We start from the raw sequence: 23,807 nt of genomic DNA on the forward strand, positions 1-23,807 counted from the left end.
ACTAATGAAAATAGTAAGCTGTCATCTGAGAATAGCATCAGCTCAAATCCAAATATGATGATGTTGCTCAGGATGTGAAAACTTCACTTAGTGGTGCTGGGAGATGCTAGGAGCGGTAGAAACTGAAGTGTAGTTTGCCCAAACAATTAGATCTTAGCTAACCGTTAGAATTGCATTTATGTGCTAATAACCATGTTCATATTTCAAATTCCTCTTCCCATGTGTAATCACTCAAAACAGAATTGCAAATGATTGCAGCTATACCTAATATGGCATTAAGTTCCAGATTTTGGATCATGGCACAATGTTATGGGCTATTTCTGAATAAAATCTGTCCCATCAGCCAAGTTTTAAAACCAACAGAAAGCAGTTGCACATTCCACTTCAGTTTATGTGGTAACTTTGTTTTTTTTACCCAATAAAACCAACAGTTTCTCAAGTCCTGTGCAAGTATTTTACTAACATATTTTTAAAATATCATTATAGGTAACAATTGTAGGTAAGAAATGACCTAGCTGTTAAGCTCTTGGCAAAAGCTAGATTTCTGATTTGTATTTCCCAAAGAGAACTCAATACATGGCCTCCTCAAACACAAACAACTGCTGTGTGATTGCCCTGCTTAGAGCTAGCAGCTACAGGACAGTGCACAAAGCCAGATCCTGAGCTATAGGGGAGAAGTGGATGGGAGAGACAAGGAAAAAGGTTGTGTGATTAGACCGCTACTTAGCGGTATCTGTGAGCACAGGCTGTAAGAGAACAAAGGGCCTATTCTTAAATCAGTCTGATAATTTAATACACTACTGTGTCTGTTGTAGCCTTCTTATTGATGCTGGACACATCACTAACATGATCTTACAGATCTTACACAATCCTTGATGATGTGTTAATCTTTTTTTTTTTTTTTTGGTATCCAACCTGCAAAGATGGCAGCAACCAAACATGCAAAATCACAAGCTTCTGTATGTTTTGTAATACAAAGGAAAACGTAAAGAATCAGAGAGTTCATTTATAACAAATATCTCAAAGCAGTGAACACATCTGATTTTAATCTTTCTGCTCAGACTTGTATGCAAAACAGGGCAACACTATCACCTTTGCCACTTTAGCTTTGTGAAAAATACATGCATGTTTGTGAAATTCACACTGAGAAGGAAAATTCAGGAAGAACTAAAGCTTTTTCTCATAGCAGGTGTTCAACTGTGCACTTAAACATAACATGGGTCCACACTGTGAGCAATGCGAAGCAGTTGAAATGGTAACAACTAGGTCTTGTTAGGAACACTTGAAAGGAATGAATTGAAAAAGCATTTATGGTTGAGTCATTTAAAGATCGCATAGCATGCCCCTCCCGATTCCATACCTGAGGCTGCAACAGCGCAACAGACTTTTCTCAGCCTTAATGCTGTTATAGGAGATTTCTTTAACATGAACCATGCAACAACTCCACTTGCTGTCAGTTCTTCCTATACATGGCCACCTTTTACAGCAGTGTTATGAGTCCATTTGAGAAGTGAGCTATGTTTACAGCTCCACAGCATCTCACACCAGAATGACAATGAAGAATGTATGGCAACATTTGTAGTATCAGGTGGCATCGAATGGTGACTGCTAGAAGGAAAACAACAATAACAACAAAAATGCCTGCAACTGTTAATGCAATTGTTTTTAATTCTCAAGCAACAGTTTACTGGGTTGTCAGAATATGATGCTGCAGATAAGGTTTCCAAATATCTGCTCCACACACGCACACACACACAACCAGAACAATCTTATTCTTAAAAGTTGAAAAGGATGCAGGAGACAAACTCTGTTTCCGAGAGGCTGAACCTTACTTTGGATGAACATCTGGACATCTAAGCATGCGTGCTCTCCCAGATTACAATAATCCATAGGGAGAAAAAATATTTTTTGTTGCTATTTTGTATCTGTTCTTCCCTTAACTCCTTTTGCATGCAATTGGAAACTTATTCCTGGAGCCTGAGGAGATACATTTTTCTTAATTATTTCCTAGGGCAATTAACAACTTTCAGTAAAAGCTCTCCTGAAGGGAGTGGAAGAAAACAGTTCACTTCTACTCAACAGATTCACCTGAGTTCTTGAACTCAGTCTACTTAGAAACAATCAGACCAGGAAATAAAATTTGATCTAGAAGAAACAGGTTTATTTACTGTTTGAGTCTTCCAGATCATTTCCTTCCTGGTGCCTTTTTTTCCTGTTAAGCACCTTTCCAGTGCACAGACTACATACCATACCATGTAACTGTGCTTCATATGTAAGTCTTGGTCCAAGACAGCTTTCTCCTGTTCCTGCACTGCTAACAACTTGCTGTGAGGCTCAGGCAAGCCACTGCCACACAAATTTACAATCTGTAAGAAAGATAGCACTTCTCAGTGTCAAACCACAGGAAAATTAAGAGGAATAGAAAGCAGAGCTGGGTGAAGCATCCTTAGTGAAAGGAAAAATGATCTTCAGATTTCAGATCAAACGTGAAACTCAAGCCAGCTTCACCTGACTGCTGACATTGCAGACGATGAGTCAGATGCAAATGAATGCTGGTGTAAGGACTGGAAAAAAGGCTTCTGTAAGCATCCTTCAGTGACAGCCTAATCAAATTTTTAGTCGCACATAGTTCTGGAACAAGCCTGGAACAAGCCTGGAGAAACTGCATTCAACCCAAATTTGCCTTTGGTGAAGAACAATACAAACTCGGAAGGATCAGACCCATCTGGGTCATTCATTTAAACACTGCAGAAGCAGGAGGAGTATCTGCACAGAACTACCACCTTGAATCACTGAGAAGGTTGCAAAGCCCCTCGAAAACAAAACCCGTTGTTCACTTTTTAATGGTCTTTGTAACAAAGAAATGGTTACATTTTGCATCAGTGGAGATTCCTTCTCAATCCTAACCATGAGACAGGAAAGAGCAAATTTTATTCTACAGCACAGTCATCTACTGCACATGACTACACCCAGCTATCACAAATGCAGAAACTTCAGCTTTGCCAGATGTAGTATGGAAATAACATATCTCATAAACTGTAAGCCCCAAATTTTGGTCTATCTTCTTCTGTGTTCAAGAGAACCCAAGGTCTGTTTATAATATGCATGTACACATATTTGGGATTGTAAACTGAACAGCTGTTTAGAAATAACATAGCTCTGAAGAAAGAATGAAAGAATGTAATATAATCTGCGCCAGCAAACATCATCTTCAGACATCTGGCTAAAGCCTTGAAGATTAAACTAATCCCTAGATGTGGGATTGTGACGTATTTTTCCCCTCACATCAAACCATCAGGGAGTGTAGGAAGGAACCAGTACTGCCTTCACAATGTGGTACAACTTACCAGAATCCTCTGGGTATAGAAAACAATTTCCTGTCACTTCTGGGACTTCGGACTTTTAAGGTCCCTTGGTCTCTCCACTCTTCTTCACTAGGAAACTAAACTTCAGTATGCTACTAATGCATACACTGTCAGAACAAAGCTAACTGGGTGAAATTTTAAGGGGAGCAGCTTGATGTCTCCATTCCAAGAGATAGAACGATAATACAATGTAAAACCTAGTAGGACACTTTAACTAACTTGTATCACTTTGAGACAAAGATCTCTTCCCCACTGCAGTTTCACCATCATTTCAATAAATGATTTCACAGCATGGTTCATTCACGGGTTTGAAAATCATTCTGAAATTGCCAAGCCTGTAGTATGTTGGATTCATCTTTGTAGGACCTAAACTTAGTTTGAGCTCTTCAATTTCATTTTCTGTGCTTAAACTGCCTCCCCAGAGAGGTACACTAGGAGCTACTCTGCTTTCATGGCTATACAAGCAGTACTCTATACGTGCTGGCAAATCCAATAACAGATATGACCATGTCTTTAACACAGCATAATATGTTTTCCTATAAACAGAGGAAGAATTTAAATCCAAAAAAGAACCCAGAAAAATAGCCAAGTCCACCTGCTAAACACACCTGAACTTTAGTATTCACTTACAAGCACAGCTCAGATATAATTAGCCTAAAATTATAATCCATAATTCAAACATAAAGGAACTGAATTTTGAATGATATAGGAATTTAGCAGCTGTGATGGTCTGCTTAAAAAAAAACTCAGATTGAAACAAAATTTTGTTTGCAATTATTTTTTCCTATCATACAAACAAATTAGTGAGCATGATACCAACACCAACAACATTATTTTTAACCACGATGCATACAAAAACAAAGACTTTGACTCAAAGCCTCCATTGAGTCAAAACTGAATAGTACAAAAGCACTTTTGTCTATAACAGAAAAAAGGAAATACGTATGTCTATTTTATACCAGGCTCACCAGCACGGCATTAAATGATATCAAGTCCCCAGAACAGCCTGAACAGATTTTTAGTGACAAAACACCAGTTAGAATTGCACAGCATTTGCTTCCAGATGGGATTTAAATCTTTTGTTGCCATTCATGCACGTCAAACCAAAAATAAACAAAAAAAAACAACCACCACCTCTTTCAGGACTAGCCCAGTAGGTGCTTAATGCATTAAGGCAATCAAACCCACAAGAAGCTGTACATCATCCACCTGGTTTTTACTATTACACCATCACACACTGCTCTTCTTTGGCATGCACAGCACCTCTACCCCAAAAAAAAAGAACAGGGTCTGAATGCCATCTTGCCTACAAAGAGAGCAGATAAAGGAAGAAGCAAAACCTACTTGTCCCTCTCCCTGCTCTGGTTCTCCAATCTCTGCACAGTTTAAGGATCAGGCACCATGTAGTCCTAAGGATCCTACAATACTAGAAAAATAGACTCTCATCCCGATTTGATTACAGCTGTACAGCTCCTTGATTTTGTACATTCAGGAAAAAAAAGTGGTGCTAAAGGCCAAAAGATCAAGTTCTTTACCTCTGGGACATTAATAATGTATTTACATTCAGAAAGCTTGCAAGCCTTTCTTTGAAAAGCAAATGAAAAAAATCAAATACAGCATTAAGTTTAAGAGCCATGTGGTCTGTCCCAGGACAGGGCTGCACAATGAAGTCCTTCTCTCAGCTCTGCAGCTTTGAATGCTCCATATGGAACTCATGCAGCAAATTTAGTCACCTATTTATGCAGATGCACCACAGTTTTAGGCACTTAATCCTTTATGGTAGAGATCCAAGGCTATAATGTACACCTTTCATTTCCTGGATGTGGCAGAGAGAAATGAAAATCTCTTGAGCTGTGCCTTGAAATGGATTATCTATTTACTGAGCAGAATATTCTCACAAGTAGGCTGTAACACATAAGATGAACATTATTTCCCAAAATCCCACAACCACAATTAGCTTCCCATCAGCACCGGTAGAACCTAGGTCTGCATCACAGCCGAGATAATTCAGGTGACACAGAAGTGTTTAGGAGCTTTCAGGGTTAGACAATTCCAGAAAGCAAGGAGGCTGATTCCTTTTCTGGGACTGTGGTAGGATTTTAGATACCCAGCTTAAAAATAACATAGATCCAGACAGGATCTTATCTTCAGGTATCTGGTCATCCCCTTTTTCCTTCAGCACAGCTGAATGGAAATACACTTGACATAATAGGTTTTGCCAGAATTTAACAGGTTTTTAAGTAGGCTTCACTTCAAAAAGTAGATTGTCTTGAACCAGAAAAGCCATTAATATCAATTTCACTGCACTCTACAGGTATCTTTGAAATGAAATTCATTGTCACTAATGCGATGCAGCGCTATCAACACAGAGAAGTGAGTACTGTCCAAAACTACGCATTAGTCAGCAGTCGCAGGTACATCATATGACATCAATGGGTATTTGTACAGAATAAGAGCGTATCAAAAACAGGGTGACCATGCACTACCAAATGTATCTATCTGAGATGCTATTTTCACATGAGAAAGGAGGAGTGTCTGCACAGAGCCTGGGTCTGCAGCAGCCCCAACAAAGAGAAATCCAAGTGCGGGTTAACTGCAGAGACAGCTTGTACTCCTGTATACAAACTCGGCAGGGAGAAGATACTTGAAAACTCAAATGCAATAGGTGACTAAGAAAAAATGCAATGAATTCAAGCATGCTTCAGATACAAAATCCATTCTCATACATACCATCTCCACGCAAGCTAAAGAGCACATCACTGAACAGTCATCCAAACCTTTGCATGTACAACAAGACCATGTCTGGGAAAAAATGACTATTAGATTTAAGCTGTAAAAACACTTGAGGGATTTCCAGATTCATTTTTACTTTGTTTTGGTTATCCTTGACAACAGGAAAGAAAATAATACACAGGAGCTTCTCTGAAGACCATACACAGGAGGGCACTGCACAAGAGAGCTATGGGGTAAAACACCACAGGCGGTTGTGAATTTAGCTTATTCAGGATTCAAGAGACCTGTTCAGGCCACCTCCAGAAGGTGAAGGTTGCTGGAGCTGAACCTTTCTGGTAACCAACTTAGTTTAATGCTTGCTCACCCATCTTCGTATGTTCCACAACTTTATAAAGCTTAGATGTAAGCAAACAAAGCCATTTTTTAATACTACATAATTTTGGTTTTCACTTCTCTTTTACAACTCAGAACCCTTAAAAGAACATTCAGGAGACACAGCTAGAAAGACAAAAACCACAAAGAAATACACAGTGCCTACCTCTAATAATTTAATTTAAGATAAAGCACAACAGGTTCATGTGACAATTTGACAGAATAGAGGGGAGTGAGAGACAACAGTATTCCAAAATTAACTCTCATTTTCCCTGTTAACTATAGTGAATTCGATTGCCACAGATCATTAACAAGTTCTTAGACAAAATGAAAAGCAATCAGGAAGAAAACAAGAAAAAGCAACCCTGGGGTTATACTTGAAATGAGAAAAATGCATGTATTTTTAACCAGATGGTTTTCCCTCTGAATTATAAACTCTGATAATATGAAACGTTACTCTGCGTAATAAGTATTACTACTCTCTTGCTTGCACACATTCTTAATTTCTAAGAAAACCTAACTCTGCAGCTGCACCTCACCTGCAGTGGAGACTTTCAGGAAATGCTAAGAATCAGCAACCCAATCCCTTCAGTGATCAACTTGCTTATTGACTAGCAGCACGAAGCTGAAGATGCCATGGGCTCACACATACTCAATGTAGACAAATGTTTGTTAAATGTGATTTGCTTTGGCCTGTATAGAGAAAAGAAAGGAAAATAGCCAGGATTACAAAAAAAGCAAAAAGCCACCATTCTGTTCAGGGAAGACGTTAGATTATGGAGCCTTAGCCTAGACAAAATGTCCCATTAAACCAGTCAATGGGTGAGCCCTTGGAGCATCCTTTTAAGAGCCTCTGGATATGACAATCCTCCAGTAAGAGCAGACTAGCAGATGGGAAAATGCTGGTTATAGGAGTGTCATTCTTTTCTGAACATAACCTTTCCTAATGTCTGGTATAATACCATACATTCCCTCCATCCAAATTCAGGTGCTCAAATGAAATACTTACTGAAGTTACTAATGAAAGATAAACATGAACTGTGTTAGATAAGACCTTCATAATTCTGTGAAGCACCAAAAATCCGAGCTAAGAGCTCAGCCACTGAAGGCTAAGCCATTTTTAGAGGTCCTCAAAAAAATGACTTCAGAAAAAAAATGACCCACCCTCCAGAGCAACTGTGCTCCCACCTCGAGATCCTCAGGTAACTGTCCGAAACAAAACCACATGAATCCCATTCTAAGAGCACTGGTTTGAAGCATGAACAAATCTAAAACTTGTGTTCATACATCTCTCCTAATGTACCTATTGTTCAGACTCTTCAAAACGCTGCCAACCAAATCAACAATAAGAAACCCCCAATCCTACTCAAATAGTCCACAGGAAAGCACAGTAATATCTGTGACTTGATTTCTTTCAAAACAAAGACAGGACACCAGTCCTCATCAAAATGCCATATGGTGACACCAACCTGTTTCATATCTTTCTGTAGAACTGGTTTCTCAGAAACAGGGGAGCGCAAATGTTTGACCTTCTAATTCATAGCAAAGAATTATTTTACAAGACATTTCAGTAAATGAGGGTAGCATATCAAATAATGTTTCCAAAAAGTACAAGAGCAAGTTGCTATGTATTTTTCAGCAATAATTAACTGACCATCAACTTTGCAAATGCCACTTTCTTTCACGTGTGAACTGCTTTATCTCTAGCTCCAATATGCAACAGCCTGACAGAACACGACTGCAACAGCTTTCCGGATCATTGTCCTTGGACTCCAATACAAACTGTATTAATGTTCTTTTCCCCAGTGTTAAATGTTTTTGATAGCTAAGAGAAAGGCTCCATAGTGTAAGAGCTAGTTGCTAGATGAGGGCATCCCACTGTGGGCTGTATTTGGCACTTCTTTCCTATAATGTGAAAGCATGACACCCATTAGTATAATTGGGATTTACAAGCCTGCACAATGAAGCAAAACTTATAAAAGACCCAAGAGAGTGAACATAAGCTATCATCAACAGGGGTGAATTTGATGTGTAAGCCATAATGCTGTTTCTAGAGCGTTTCTGGCTTTCATGAAAAACAAAATTCTTAGTATTGTTTAGTATGCATATAGTCCTAGTTTGCGTTTGTATCTCATGTTACTTATTAAAAAAGCTAAAAAAAAGCTAATCCTAAAATCACATGCAGCCACACATTTTTTAAAGAATCTGCTTTGAAAGAATAGCAATACATTATGTTTTTCAAGTAGGAAAAATTGATGGAATGAAACCTGCTGAGAGACAGATGTGCAGGTCTTCATTTCTTCAGCCTTCTTGGTTTTGCAATTCAGAAATATTTGAGTGAAATAAACTACTCTGACATGGCCTGTGATTCATAGTTTGAATGGTAGTTTCTCTGGTGTCCTAAGAGACTGCTTTGCACCTTTTAATACCTACTAAGGTTGTACTCTTATTTCATGGAGTGCAAAAGTGGTCTTTGGAGCTTACACAGACATCACACCTCATTTAAAGCAAGTCAGCTGCTTTAAAAAAACACCCTTACACAGATGGCACAGTTTGAATAAATGATTTTCTCTGAGTAACATTGGTGAAAGGATATCCTTAAAAGATTCTTTTTAATGCTGCTCAGATTGCAAGCAAAATCTGGTAAGTCTAAGCCATGGTCCCTCCTTCGTCCACTAAAATTGGACTTCTCTCACGTTCAAAGAGAGTTCAAAGCACAAGTGCTTATCTGACCAAAGAGCAGCACATATACTGCAAGGACAGTATGAATTAAAATAGCATAATAATCTCATCCTAATAGCCTGTAACTATCACCTGTCTGCTTACACTCATAAGCAAGTCAAGCTACCAGACTCAAAAGCAAAGATTGGGATTTACAAGTTCCCCCTAGAAGTATCTTCAAGCAAAATAAACAGGTGCCCAGGTCAGCAGAGAGAAGGAGTTAAAGAATTCAGTTGAGGTAGGCGTCCACCTTATCTACCTCCTTTTTGCCCCTCAGACAGTGATTACAAAGACAATGAAACACAAATAACACATATTAGAAATAAAAACATATATTAATATAACTTTTCCTTATTAAATTGAAAGAATAGAACTGTTGACAGATAGACAACAGCCAGAAAAAACGTAATTGCTTATCAAAATATTCTTGTTTTGTGCATGGGAAGGCAATCCTCCAAGGCAGTCATTCCTACTTCAAAGATAACTAAGGAAGATGTCAAGCAGCAAGTACTAGAGCACTTTTAGGGTCACTAAGTAACTTGTATCCAAGAGTAGTAAAAGAGAAAGTCGAGAACTATGGAAACTTCACATTGTTGCTCTATACATTTTAGAACAAGAGGAATTTTCCTCAAGAGCTGAGGAAAGTTAATGTTGGCATAGTATCTACTAAGGACATATAACACAACATAGGATATCACATTCATGTCAGCTTGGCATGATTCAGGGCATGCAGGGTAGGGAAAGAAGGAAGGACAGCTGATATTAACCAGACTAGTAAAGAATTAACAGCAGGAAATATGGTCAAAGCCAACTTTATAAACAACAGATCCTATCTAATGAGATTACAATTTTACATTTTCTAATCACATTTCCTAATGAGATTACAAGTTTGACCAGAAAAAAAAAAATACAGTATGTTTATGACACATTTAGGCTTTGTAAGACGTTTATCTTGGCACTTTTTGATGAAGAATAATTTTAAAAGGGAATCAATGCTATACATATTCTACTGATTCTAAACCTGGCTAATTGAGAGGCCTTAAGGTGTAATTATAAATGAACAGCCATTACCAAGCATGTAAATTTCTACCAAAATCCTCCAGAGGTATCGGTGTTGCACCTCTGAAACTGAACATTCTTATAAAGATTTAGAAGACGACATGGAAACATTCCTGTTGTTATCTGTAGATAATACAAAGATTGTGGGATTGCTTCATTATCGGGAAGACAGGTGACAGACATGACGCAGCCAGAGCCACTTAAAATCTGAGCTCCAGGGAACAGCGCAAAATTTCTGTGTGGTCAAAGGAAAAGTCACACAACAAAGAAATCAAGCTTCAGGAAACAGAGCTGTAGTCCGTGAAGCCACAACTCTGAGGCTTTTAGTGTCACCTTAGCCTATTTGAACACTGTCTCTTTACAAACCTCTGCAGTCAAAAGGGTTAATGCAATCTTGGGAGACACAGCAGGACCTCAGAGTCCTTCCTAGGGCTACCATCTATTGCTGCAGGTGCCTGCTTACATCTCTGCCAATTGTGCTTTGCCTAGGCAACCCACTTACCCTTCTTTCATCAACATTCAGGCTTCTCTCAGCACAGAAAAGCTTTGCCAGAAAGCAGGCAGCAGGCTAGTATTGCTCTTTTTTTTTTTCAGGACTGGCACACCAAATGACAAGAAATGTCAGTATACGCTTCAAAATTGCATGTTGCTACCTACCATCACACAGTACGCAGTATTTTGTTTCATATTTTTCTTCATGGTCTTTTTGTCTCCAGCTACCCATACAGTTAGACCTTTATCTATGCAAGCTATAATTACTAAAATCTTGTTATTCTTTTATCTGCCAGCATTGCTTTGCTCACATCTGAGTGTAGCAGGCTAGCTTATGTTTCCTCAGAAACAAAGAAAAATGTAATTTTTTTCTGTGACACAGCAACAGCCATTACTTCGCCCTTCTCTCCAATTTTTGTATTTTGGCAAACCCAATTCAGCATCAATCTTCTTTCAAGTAGGTTAAGAATCTCAGAGCTACACTGTGCCTTTGCAAAGGCACACATCAGCTCTGGGAAATCAATGACCCAAAGTATTTAAACCTGTCCCCAGCATCACCCCTTCAACTAGTATTCATTGATAAGTGTTTCTGAAGTGACACACACAGAGTACTTTAGAACAGAGTATAGGGGACAAAGTAAGATGAAGGCACATGTTGCAGCGAAGGGGAAGATCCTGTGAGCTTCAAATCAGGCTTGTCAGCACAGTCCTAAGGACGTGACCTTGCTATTCTTCCCAGTAAGCTCAGAAGCATTACCATGCTTGCAGGAACAGTCCACACATTAAACAAACTGCTTGAAAATTAGCTTTGATTAGGTACCCAAGGGATTCTTTCCAACTGCCTGCTGTCTTTCTTATGGGCTTACTTCAATAAATATCAGCTGTGACCTGCTAGAGTTTTCTGTATGCAAGAAGACAGTGTTTTCCACCTTAAACTAGAAGATACATATCAGGTTAAAAAACAACCACCCCCCCCACCCCGAACCATTGTGGATGTGAACTCCTTGTCATGGGTAGGAAGCAGTAATTAACGCAGCAAAACGTCTGCTCTGATTACAAAGGAGGGAGAGTGCATTGGTCCTGAATCCTCATGTCAGACATCCAATTTCCACAGCTGCTTATGCCTCATGAACCACAACACGAAACAGTCTGGATTGCAGCATGCAGACTTCCAGTGCTTGCACGTACCACCTTTGCTTGTAATCTGCATCCCCCTCCCTCCTCCTAGCTTTAGGAGACTACTCCCAAGTGTCTCCAGCTTCTCCTTCCTGTCTCTTCTAGTTCCTCGCAGAGCTTATCAAACATCCTTCCTGATTTCTCCCATGGGGTCCTGACACTTTTCAGTACCCTTACATTTATCATCAGCAGTTACATGGGCAAGTAACTTACTTCAAATCTAAGCATCAACACCACTTTCAAATGGTACTGAATGACATTTAAGAGTGCCAGGTAGATACCAACACTACAACTGCTGCAACACAGTTCTCAACAAGACCACACACCTGAGCTGTGTGGAAAATGCTGAAGTTACACTCCACAGTGAAACACTTGGTCAGGTTGCAGACCCTGCCCTTAACATGCCTGGGATGTCACGTATAAGAAATACTGATTTTTATACCACAGATTACTCGTGTAACAGCTGTGTTGTCTAATACTGGTACAAAAATGGGAAAATTTAGAAGCACTATGTTCTTGTCTCATTATATACAAGGAAATGTGTCAACATACAGCCAAGGATCCAAAGCTTTTCTGAACACACAACATCACAATCTGGTGTTTACTGTTTTCTTGGCTGTATCTTTCTCTTATCATTTTATTCATTTTCTTTTACTGCATTTTATTGTGTTTTTTGTCTGTTTTGCTTTTTTTTTTTTTTTTTTTTTTGGGGGGGGGGTTGGACTTTCACTTGTTCTGCTTTCTTTTTACCTGAATTTCCCTTATCACCCTGGGTCCCACTTTTCTTCAACATCAGCTTTTTCAATAAAATGTAGAAACATCTTATTCAATCACATTTTCATCTTCAAAAACAACAATGCTCAGATTTGTGTAACCATTACCACTTCAGCTAACTCCTGACTTCAGCTTTAAAAGGCAATCTACAAAACAAAAACTTGTTAACAATTTTTGGATGGGATACAGTAGAGTGTTATAGGAGAACATTCCAGAAGAGGACTTTCACAGACCACTACAGTATCACTAATCCTTACTCTTTCAGCTTACAAGATAATTCTCCCATTTTTTTTTTTCCACCTGTGAAGCAAACATCAATAGTATTTTTCAGGATATTTCCCATCTTTTCAATGCTTTCTTGGTAAGACTGAAGTCCTTACACTAGTCTCCACCCTTAAACTAAATTTCCCCACAAAAGGTCACTTGGCCCTGTCACACTGGGCATTTTCCTGCATTTTTCATAGCAATGTTCTCATTAAAGTGCTGAAGTAAGCTTTATTATGCAAAAATACAAGACTCCAACAGGGCAACAGGAAGATATGTACAAAAGCAGTGAGGCAGAGGGGACGGAAAGGTCTAACTACCCACTGCATAGCTAGAAGAGAAACACCAGCTTTTTCCAGTTTCCTTTTTATCAGAACAAGACAATGCAGGGAAGAGGACAGTGGAAAGGAACAGATTCAAAAACTTCCTGAGATCTGCTGGAACCTTTTTACTACAGGTCAAAGCATACCAGACACACGGGTGAAAGTCTGCAGTCACTGCATCTGTCACTGTGACAAGCACCCAAACATTACCCAACTCTCCTGACAGAGGCATGCCCACAGGGCAGAAGAACATCTCTCGAAAAACGTCTCATTACAGCAAAACATCACACTTCATGTACAAAATGGCACAAGTGCCACATAACTACCACTAACACAACCAAGCTCGAACCTTTCTCTCTGCTAAACCCTTAGTCTAAAGGCTAAGGTGTTTGTTACTGTCATTAGCCCTTTTAGATGATGATTACATCCAATTTTTTCCAGAGATTACTCCCATATGGACAGTTTCTGAAATGAATCATTCCTATCAAGTCACCATGCTTCAAAAGAGGAATTAGGAAACAAAAAATAAATCAAAAATAAAAAGAACCACCCTAGTCTTGAAAGGTAGTTTTCCCCTGTTTCAACTTGCTGTCAAAACTAAGCCTCTAATCACAGCCTTCTGGATAGAAGGAGATGGCCCAGCTGCAAAAACTCACCAAGAACACTGGTAACACAACAAGCATCGACCTTGTCAGACAAATTAAATGTAAACTCCAAAACATGATACTTGATATTATTATTTACTACAAATTCATTCAGCAACCACCATCATTCTTCAAAGCAGGTATTACAAGTTCTACACCGCACAGAGAACACGGTATTCTCACTCCACATACACATTTTTGTCAGGTACCAGTCAAATGATGCTTCTGCTGATTCAGAAGAAGAGAAAAGTGAAGCTTGTAACAAGACAGCAGAGTTTAATTCCTTGCACCTGCACAATCACAGGCTTCTTGTACGAACTTTGACAAACCACTGAGAACCTCTATGCCTCCATTCTCTGTTTGCAAATCAGAGTTAACAATTCAGTGAGGTATGGAAGTGTTGCAATGAAGATAAACACTGCGAGATATTCAACTGTTCCAATTAAGGAGACTACACAAGCACCTAAGACAGATCAAAAATCAATCTTCCACCTCAGACTTCCTCGTTTGAGTTTAGCCTGCTAAGAACTCCTGCTGTGAAAGGGCAAGGTAGCAGTGGAGAATGCAGGAAACAACGGTTCAATGGCTGAAGCCAGGTTGTGTCACCCTTGCTTCCATCCTCCAAACAGCAACCAGTCCCCATGAGACCCGGTGGATCTGACTGGTTGTGGAGTGTAAAGAAAGCTGGCCAGTAAGTGAGAATTGTAGGTTCTCTAGAAATCTGCCCACGGTCCAACCATGCCAAAAAGTGTTTCAGCTTCAGCAGTCTAGTACTGTACTAGAAACAAAGAAAACGAGCTCTCCCTCTAAGAACTCCCAACCAGTTCAATCAGTCAGGGACTTCCCGTTATGAGCAAGAGCAGAATTCATCCGTTAGCTGTGACTGCCTTTTGCAAATATTCTTATGAGCTTTTATGGCTCAGAAAATGGTGTTTTTCTTACGACAAAAATCTCTGCTCTCCTCATACTTCAAATCCCCCTGGAGACACTATGCCAAGCTGCTGCTGCACTACTGTTTAAATAGCCCTTGTACAGAGTAATTCATGTGCAAAACCAAACACTGTGCGTTTATACACTACCTCTAATTTGTATTTCACAACTTCCATTTTAAACAAGCTTCACAACATGCTTGATCATCCTGGGGAAGCAGCTAACAAGATAGGGGACACCAGAAGGGGAACACATTTCCTGGAAGATGCTGAGAACAGAGGGGTCGACACCTCTGGGCCAGGCAAGCAACAACTGGGCTGACTGGGCAGAGGAGCAAGCTGGGCTGTTTTGGGAGCCAGAAAACCTGCCTGAGACTGAAGACTGGCTTCTGACCATAGGGATAGACAAGAAAAAGCAGCAAGGCCCCCAACAATTGTGGGCACCTGCTATACCTGCTCACCCTGCTGTAACTATCACAGCTGCATTCCCAGCCCTGACCCCAGCATCTTGTGGGAGCATTTTGCAGATTGGAGGGGAAGGGGGTCTGGGACAGTTAATGAGTGAGAAACAACTGAGTAAATCATCGGGGAGTAAATCATCTGGGATTACTCTCTCTCTTCCTTCTGTAACCACTGCATGAAACTACCCTTCTGGGTAAACCTTCGTCCTCATGACACGTAATAGAACATGAAGAACTGTGGTGCGAGTCAGACAACAAGTTTATGCTGCTGCAGAAAATGGAGGGAACACATTTCATTCTTCAATGATACAGCAATACAAGAAACCAAAGATGGCCTTTGTCTCAGCCTTCTGCGCAAGACAGATCTGGAAGCACTACAAGGACATTTTCTCTGATGTTGCCCAACACTTACGTACAGGAAAACAACCAGAATTTCTTGTCATCAACATCAACTTCACCTCTCTCTCTCTTCTTACTACAGTCCTTTGAGCACAAATTAGACTTTCAAAGAGAAAAAAACAGAGACTACAGAGTAAGTGGAGTGTCTGCTCTCTAACTAAAAGAAGCGCAAGCAATACAGAAATGAATCCCAGCCAGAAAGTAAATAGTTTACTGCCAGACATACTTTCCCAGTAACTTCTTAAAGTGAAAGGTGACGCAGAAAGTCTTTTCAGCCCTGGCAAACTTCAGAAAGTAATTCTCTAAACAGTTAATCTGACTCATACATTACAGAATTCAGCATGCAAGTACAGGATGCCCAGGCTTATCTATCAGCAACTCCAGTGCACTGAGACCACATAACAAAATAGTTTAAGAGAAATCTTGTTTCAGGAACAGAAAGCAAATAATCTGAATCCTTCATGAAACCAACACCAAAAGGACACATGAGAGTACTAAAAGCTGTAGTGCTATTAAGCCTTTTGGACAAAGAGTTAGTGAGATTCAGAGAATTCTGGCAGCACCTAGGGTCACTCCAAGTTACTCTGCTCTTGCAGACAAGCGAGGATATGTCCCTGGGAAATATCAACAAAAGGTGATGGCTCTAATTAGAGCCTATCTACTTACAAAAGTCGGACGCTGCATTTAGAGCAACTCTTCCCCCACCATCCCTTCAGTCCTGCAATGTTTGAGACGTCAGCTCTCAATCAGCCTTCTACAACCAAACGCTTCTGATACCACAGGAAGGCTCTCTTCCACCGTAGCACCTTGCTGAAGAGAAATAAGGATGCCACTACCTGTGGGGAAGGAAAGGGACGCACAGCCTGCCTCCAAACCCACCACCCTCCTTGGTTTTGGACTGGAGAAGCCACACAAGCAGCCAGCCCCAGCTGCAAGCAGTGGTCAGAGTGCGTAACAGAAGAGCAAGCGATGAAGAGACAAGGGATGAGCTGTACCAGACAGAGCAGCGTATGGCAGCTGACAGTCATATCTAAAGAAGCCTGTACTGCACTACAGGATTGCACTTGCAAAGCTACAGGATGCCATCCATGATAGGACAAAAGGATGCTTGTGGCAAAGTTATGTGGAGACAGAGATCTTAATGTGCTTCAGACACCAAACACTCTAAGGTATGGCTAATGGATACAGAACACTGCATATACACAGCACAATCAGAGCAAAGGGAAAAGTTTAGGAGGACCTTTTTCTTGCTTGGTATTTGTAAGTAAAACTACCATGGACTCAAGTTCTTTAGTTCATCCTGCTTGACTTATCCATAAACCCTCACCACTCAGCTCAGACACTGTTCTTTTGAATGAAAACTGGTCAAGATGTGAACACAAGAAGAGGGGAAAAAACTCATTTTTCTTTCTCATTCTCCATTCTGAAGCACGCCCCTTTCAGCATCCCCAGAATACCAATGCTCATACACTGGCATTGGCCACACACGGCAGAGCACACCTCATGATCACTGCTCCCCAGAGCTCGCTCTCTACAGCAGACAGGTATGAAATTTATTTGCATCACTGGATTGTATGGCAGGTTCACTTCAGAACAGGACAATGAAAAAGGTTATAAAAATGTTCCGCAGCCCTTTCTGGAGCTCATGCTTGCCTCCTCCCTTTTACTGCATCAAATGCCAACGCACACTCTGTTGTGGGCGCTGCACCCTTCACACACCAAAGTACTGAGATGCTCTCTCCTGCTTTTGTGGGCTGGATACTCTGGTATCCTGTCCTTGGGTCTCCTGAAGGAGAGAGGTTGGGCAGAAGTCTGATGAGGACAGGATATTTGATTAGGCCCAGAGTGATCTGACAGAGAAACTCCTCATGCAAACCCTGTTTTCAGGATCTACTTCCCTTTCCCTTGCCATCTACCACTAGTGATCAGTAGAAAAACTACATTTAATACTAGGGAACAGAAGTCATCCAGATGGAAAGGCAGACAGGACAGACTGAAAGAAGCGAGTTGCAAATATGTTTTTTTTGCCCAGAACAACATTTTCTCTGCCACAACCAGCAGGAGAGAGGTTAATGCTGTGCCAGACTCCACAACAGCAATGCTGTGGCATCCACACCCCGCTGCCTGTGATTGAAAGGACCAGAGAATTATGCTACAGCCCTGCTAAAGAGCAGGCCACCTTTTGGTTAGTTTGCTGTTCTTTTAAAAGCTGTTAAGCAGTTTCTACGGTTCTGCTGTAGTCTCCCTAAATATCTGTGTTCCCAAATAAAGCCATTCGCAAGTGGATTCTCCTGATGCATACTGCTGCTAAGTGCTCCCTGACACAAATCCTGCGAGAATATTGCTGGGCTCACTCTCCTTTCAACATATACACAGAAACTGAAGCAGTGCAGTGTGTTTAACAGATCCCAGACAACTGAACTTTACGGCTGCCAAGATCTCTTCTCTGTAATCAGTTACACAAACAATACCCTCTCCTCCTTCTTCTCCCCCCCTCCTTTTTTTTTTTTCCTTTCCTTAAAGCTCTCTCCCTTTCCTCTTCTCCTTTCTGTCTCCCTGCATTATCCGTAAGTGTGTTGATTTAGCTGATGTGAGGTATTTCTCTTGGTTCAGAAGTCTTTAGGGTATTTGGGGATTATATTTCAGAAAGGTGTTGGCTTTATTCATTTATCTAAGTTCCACTATCTGCACTCATACCGAATGCAAGCACACTGTGCCCTGGAGAATCACATTCACTTTAGCCTCCATGTCCTTAAAAGAAAGATAAAATTGAGGTGAATGAAGGCGACTTGTGAAGGAGATAAGATGCTTATCGATCAGATTTCAGAGTAGTGCTAAAAGGAAATGTCTCAACCGCTTGAAATCCCACCGTCATAGGTTCAAGGATGCCTTAAATCATCTTCCACAGTTAACTAATCTCATGGGCTCCAACTTCAAAGCTTGTTTACTTCTTGTCAGTTTTCCAGGTCTTCCCAGGAATGTCAGCCTGCTTGTTCCAGGAAGAGTCTGTGAATCCTCACAAACCTCTCTGCCCTGAGCACCCAAGCCACTACTCATGCAGCTAGAAACAGGACTTGAAAGAAAACCCTGAATCAGCAGATCCAGCTGCCAGTTCTCCATCGCAAAAACTGAATCTCACATAAGAATAGCGGGATTGGCTCAGACCACCATCCCTCACCCCTCGGTTTCCAACAACTGCCAAAGGCAGACACCTAGATAACAGTAAAATAGGACGAGATACGTACCACTACTTCTTCCTTTGCCCTTTTTCAAATAGTGATGAGAAATGTCTGCTCTGTTCTAAATTACCCTTTAGAAAAAAAGAGGGAAAATATGGCTAATCTCTGATCACTCACGATCATTTATGACTTTTCTCAAGGTAACCTCCTGCAAGTAACAAGCTATGTTAGCATCAGCTACTATATTTAAATCTTGTCTTATACTTCCAAGCAGTGAACTTTTAGAAGCAGAAATTCCTATTACTTGCCAGGTTTATGAATTAACACTCTAGGCTATGACTCTTCAGTTTTTCACCCTGCAAATTCGATTCTAGCATCATCTATTTTAGCAGCCCATTTCTGTACTAATGACACCTTCCAGCTTTGGGTCTTGTGCAAAGCTCATCACACATTTCTATTTTTGTCCTGTAAGTATTAACAAATAATTTAAATAAGAGCAGCCTCAGAGGAGAGACTGAAGGGACTATGTGAACAGTCTTATTTCACCCAGTAACTTCCCCTCAACTGATATTCTCCAGACATATGAAGCCACATAGTTCCCTAGAAAAAATCTTTCCTTCAGTATTTACTGTTCTATTGGCTGCTTCTTCCAGTACTCCGGAATGGAAGTTACAGTCTTGCCTGGGACCTGTGGCACATCTGTCCCACCACACTGCCACTAGCCCTGCGAACAAGTTTCTAGCACAACAGCAGGTTTCTGATACCTGGTTTATGCTGCAGTCTGTTACACACACTGCCACACTCTGAAAACCTCTGCAATCACCAATGACTGCCCCCTTGTTTGTGAGGGTTGCACTCAGGTTCCTCTTTACTGCTGCCAAGCTAGACAAAATGGTCAACTATCCTGCAGTGAGACAGATATTACACCTAGCTCACTGCTCTCCTGAGTCAGCCAGGCACAGCTCCCTTTCTAATCAACGGATAGGAAGCATTGCAGTGCCTAAGCAGAACTGGGCATGGCTCATAGCTTGACATCAAATTGTATAAAGCCAGGTAACAATGACCTGCACTTACAGCCAGTAACCCCAAGTAAGATAGTGCACTGAAATACAGAGCTACCATTAAACTATAATTACAGCATACTTCTGGACAGACTGTCCAACTGTGAGAAGAACAGGCTCATGCTGTGCTGGGTGATGAACTGGCTCAACAGCAGAGCTCAAAGGGTTGCAGGGAATGGGCTATGTCTGGCTGGTGGCTGGACACTAGCAGTGCTCCACAGGGCTCAGTTTCAGGGCCAGTCCTGTTCCACAATTTTATCAGCGATCAATGCAGGAATGGAATGCATCCTCAGCAACTTTGGCAACAAAGCTAATCTGGGGGGTGCTGTTGACTGTTTGCAAGGACGAGAGGCCTTGCAGAAGGATCTAGATACCTTGGTGCACTGGGTGATCATCAACGGCATGAAATTCAGCCAAGGAAAATGCTGGGTGCTGCACTGGAGACAGAGCATTGCCAGACACAATCTGGGGGTGCTGGTCCACAGCAGGCTCAACGTGAGCCAGCAGCGTGCCCTGGCAGCCAAGAGGGCAAACTTCATTTTGGGGTGCGTTAGACACAGCATGGCCAGCCAGCCAAAAGAGGTGATCCTCCCACTATACTTAGCACTGGTGAGGCCTCACCTTGAATATCAGGTGCAGGTCTGGGCTCCACAATATAAAAAGGGTGTTAATGTCCTTGAAAGTGTCCAGAGGAGGGCAAGAAAGCTGGTAAAAGGGCCGGAAGGCATGTCCTGTGAGGGGAGGCTGAGGTCACTTGGGTTTTCTACTTTGGAGAAAAGGAGGCTCAGCGGTGGCCTCATTTCTTTCTGCATCTTCCTGAGCAGGGGAAGAGGAGAGGGAGGCCGGTCTCTGCTCCCTGGGAACTGATCACAGGGTGTGTGGGAATGGCACAAAGCTGCACCAGGGGAGGTTCAGACTGGACATCAGGAGCAATTTCTTTACTGTGAGGGTGGCCAACCACTGGAAGAAGCTTCCTAGAGAGGTGGCTGATGCCCCATGTCTGTCAGAGTTCAAGAGGCATTTGGATAATAACGTGCTTTAACTTTTGGTTAGCCCTGAAGAGGTCAGACAGTTGGACTCTATGATCTTTGTGGGTCCCTTCCAACTGAACTATTCTATTCTATTGATCTGTGCCAAGTACCAGATGGTAAATGAGAAACACTGATTTGTACAGATATCTTGCCTCATACGTATCATTAGCCTGCATAAATGGACACAACTAGGTGGTCAGAAAGGCTGACAAGCAGCTCCCAAATGCCTAACATTATTTCTCTCAGTCAGCAGCAATTGCTTCCTGGCACAGCTGTGCTTCACAAACTGTACAAGTACCATACCAGTATGTAATTTAGGGCCACGATTTAATTCTACAGTGGAAAAATGACGGTGAGAAATACTACTGAATTCCCAAATTCAATACAGACACAAATCCAACACGGATACATGGCTCATTATACTGCCACGGTCAGGTTAAATGACAAGGTCTGTTCAGGTATTTAATCAGGTTAAAAAGAAATAAAAGAAAGGCCGTAACCACACTTTTTTGGTGTTTTTTGTTTTTGTTATTCGCTTGTTTTGATTTTGTTTTTAAAGTCAGATCAATTTGATCTTGTGACTTCGACAGAAATGGGACCCAAGTGACTTGCTCAGTCACAAGAACAGCCTGCATGAGGGCTGAGAGTCAGAAATGCCAATACTGACAGCCCATAACCTGCTACACTTCACAGAAATTCATTCTCTTTGAGAGTGAACTATTATGCTTCCTGTTTTTCTGATTTGAACTTTTAACTCATCCAAGACTTACCCATTTACAGGTATTGTATGTCATTGCCCCTCTGTTCTGTATCTCGGGTCTTCATACCGTAGTGTCTGGATAAAGAATAACTTCCCATGAAAATGTTAGTTGGGACTTCATAGACCAAAGAACAGAAACCCTTACCAATGGGAAAACACCTGTCCAAGAATGAAAAACACAACTCAGTTTGGCTAAATTTGGTCTCCACCAATATATTGGATATAGACAAGTTGTTTTGCTTACATTTTAAAATGTTTAATTGCCATTCAAGCTCTTTACAGAACAATTTCTTGAGAAGTGTTATAATAATCAATTTAACTGGAGCAAGCACCATATACAGCAATATTCACAGGCATGACGTGAAAGGACTATGCCAAAACCTGATCTGCCATCTTGTCTGAAGAAGATATGTCCTCATTACAAGAAAATAGCCCAAAGGATAACACTACTACTGGGTTAGAGATCATATTCCTTTCTAACGACCAGCAAAGCAGTTCAGAGCACTGCTACAGCACAAATTTGATGGCCTGAAACCTCACCTGGGTAAATCAGTGTAGCTGATAAACCGGCGTTACATGCCTAGTCTCTGAGAGAGTATTGACTCTCTTACCCCTTTTCCTAGAAGACAGAAATAATTATTGCAAGCAGGGGTTTTGCAGTTAGTCATAGCTAATTTACGCTCTCCAGTTTCATTCCCTCCTTAGATTTAGATTGCCTCCCCTGGGAGCAGTAATGGACGTTTAAGATTTATAACTCCCCTTTGCATCTTTCTCCTGAATTGCTAATACTCTCAGACTTCTGAACTCTTCTCCAAAGCTAAGTGAAATCCATTTCCTCAATTCATAGGGAACACTTAATTGGATAAACAAGAGGCATGTTGTCCCCATGGCTTAGCTAGCAATAAAAGAAGAAACATGCATTTCTCTGTCTAAGGAGAAACCTGTACTACTTTAATTTCTCTCTTCTTTCTGGCTGTTGGGATTGGGATCCTACTTTGAAGAAATAGCAGTAGTTTCCTCTGTGCATTTTGATGCAAAAGAGGTTAAATTACCTGTCACTTTTTGACAAGAATCTGCTAACAAACTGTAATTTAACTAGATTATATGAAGACATATCAAAAGCTGTCAGCAAGTACTGAGCAACTCTAAACTGACACAAGATAAAAGTCTGTTAGGAGAAGAAACACAGCTTCTCCCTGTGGTTGTGAGTTACTAGGAAAAAGACGACGTGTAGACAATGCAGTTCAAATGCTTTGCTGTCATCATAGACATGGCCAAGACTGCTAAATGCAGATTAAGATCTAATGAGGCCCTTTGAGGACAGAGAGCAACGAAGGGCATCCAGATTTCACATGGACGGGAGAGCCAGAAAGACCTTGTTTACAAAAGAAATCCTCAAATCTCATGGCAGCAATGGCAGCCAAGCACTGTCTTCTATACCAGGCACAAAGCAACTCTCAAGAGGAGGGCACCTACATGAACAAGATATGCTGCAACAATACTCTGGGTTGGTGAAAACAATTACATACCGCATGCCACACGAAGGCAAGAATGGCCAGACCGGATTACAAAGATCCCTTCAGTCAAGGAGGTTCTTAGAGAAAGGCTGTAGTAACAGTACAAGGATGAAATGACATATTCTCGACCTCCAGATAGTCTGGCAATCTTCCGTTTATAAGGGCTTTGTGAGTCAAAGGCCGCACTCTTATCACGTTGGAATTGAATTTTGTTGGAGCTTTTCTCCATCAGTAGCTCAGTTGATTCATTTACTATATTGCCATCCAAATTATTCCATGTTTACCCACCTTCTAAGGTCAATTTAAATGACAGATTATGTCTCAGTTAGTAATTCAGCCATTTTATATTAATTCCTTTTAACCACTGGTTAAATACCGTCTCATCCTAGTGATATATTATTTTTCATTAAATAATGTCACTTCTCTGCCACAGCCTTATCTCCTCCAACCATTTATTTGATTCTCAGTCACACACACTAAAAAAAATCTCAGAAAGGCTTCCTGATTCTGAAATGTTTGAAAAAGGTCCCACTTTGTGCACCCTTAA

At 41.0% G+C, this 23,807-nt stretch overlaps 1 protein-coding gene across 4 annotated transcripts in view; it reads right to left on the reverse strand.

Moving 5' to 3' along the window:
- The window catches only part of ADAMTS12 (ADAM metallopeptidase with thrombospondin type 1 motif 12), a 167,861-nt gene that overhangs the window by 125,945 nt on the left and 18,109 nt on the right, over positions 1-23,807 (reverse strand). The window contains exon 2 of one of the 4 annotated variants that reach the window (XM_040542133.1): positions 21,754-21,818. The exons of the other annotated variants lie outside the window; for them this stretch is intronic. Coding sequence (XP_040398067.1) covers positions 21,754-21,777 — 24 coding nt within the window. The 5' untranslated portion in view covers positions 21,778-21,818. The remainder of the gene's footprint in view (positions 1-21,753; positions 21,819-23,807) is intronic. 4 annotated transcript variants of the gene reach the window in all.

Source organism: Cygnus olor, chromosome Z, assembly GCF_009769625.2.
Source record: "Cygnus olor isolate bCygOlo1 chromosome Z, bCygOlo1.pri.v2, whole genome shotgun sequence".
In the NCBI taxonomy this organism is placed as follows: Eukaryota; Metazoa; Chordata; class Aves; order Anseriformes; family Anatidae; genus Cygnus; species Cygnus olor.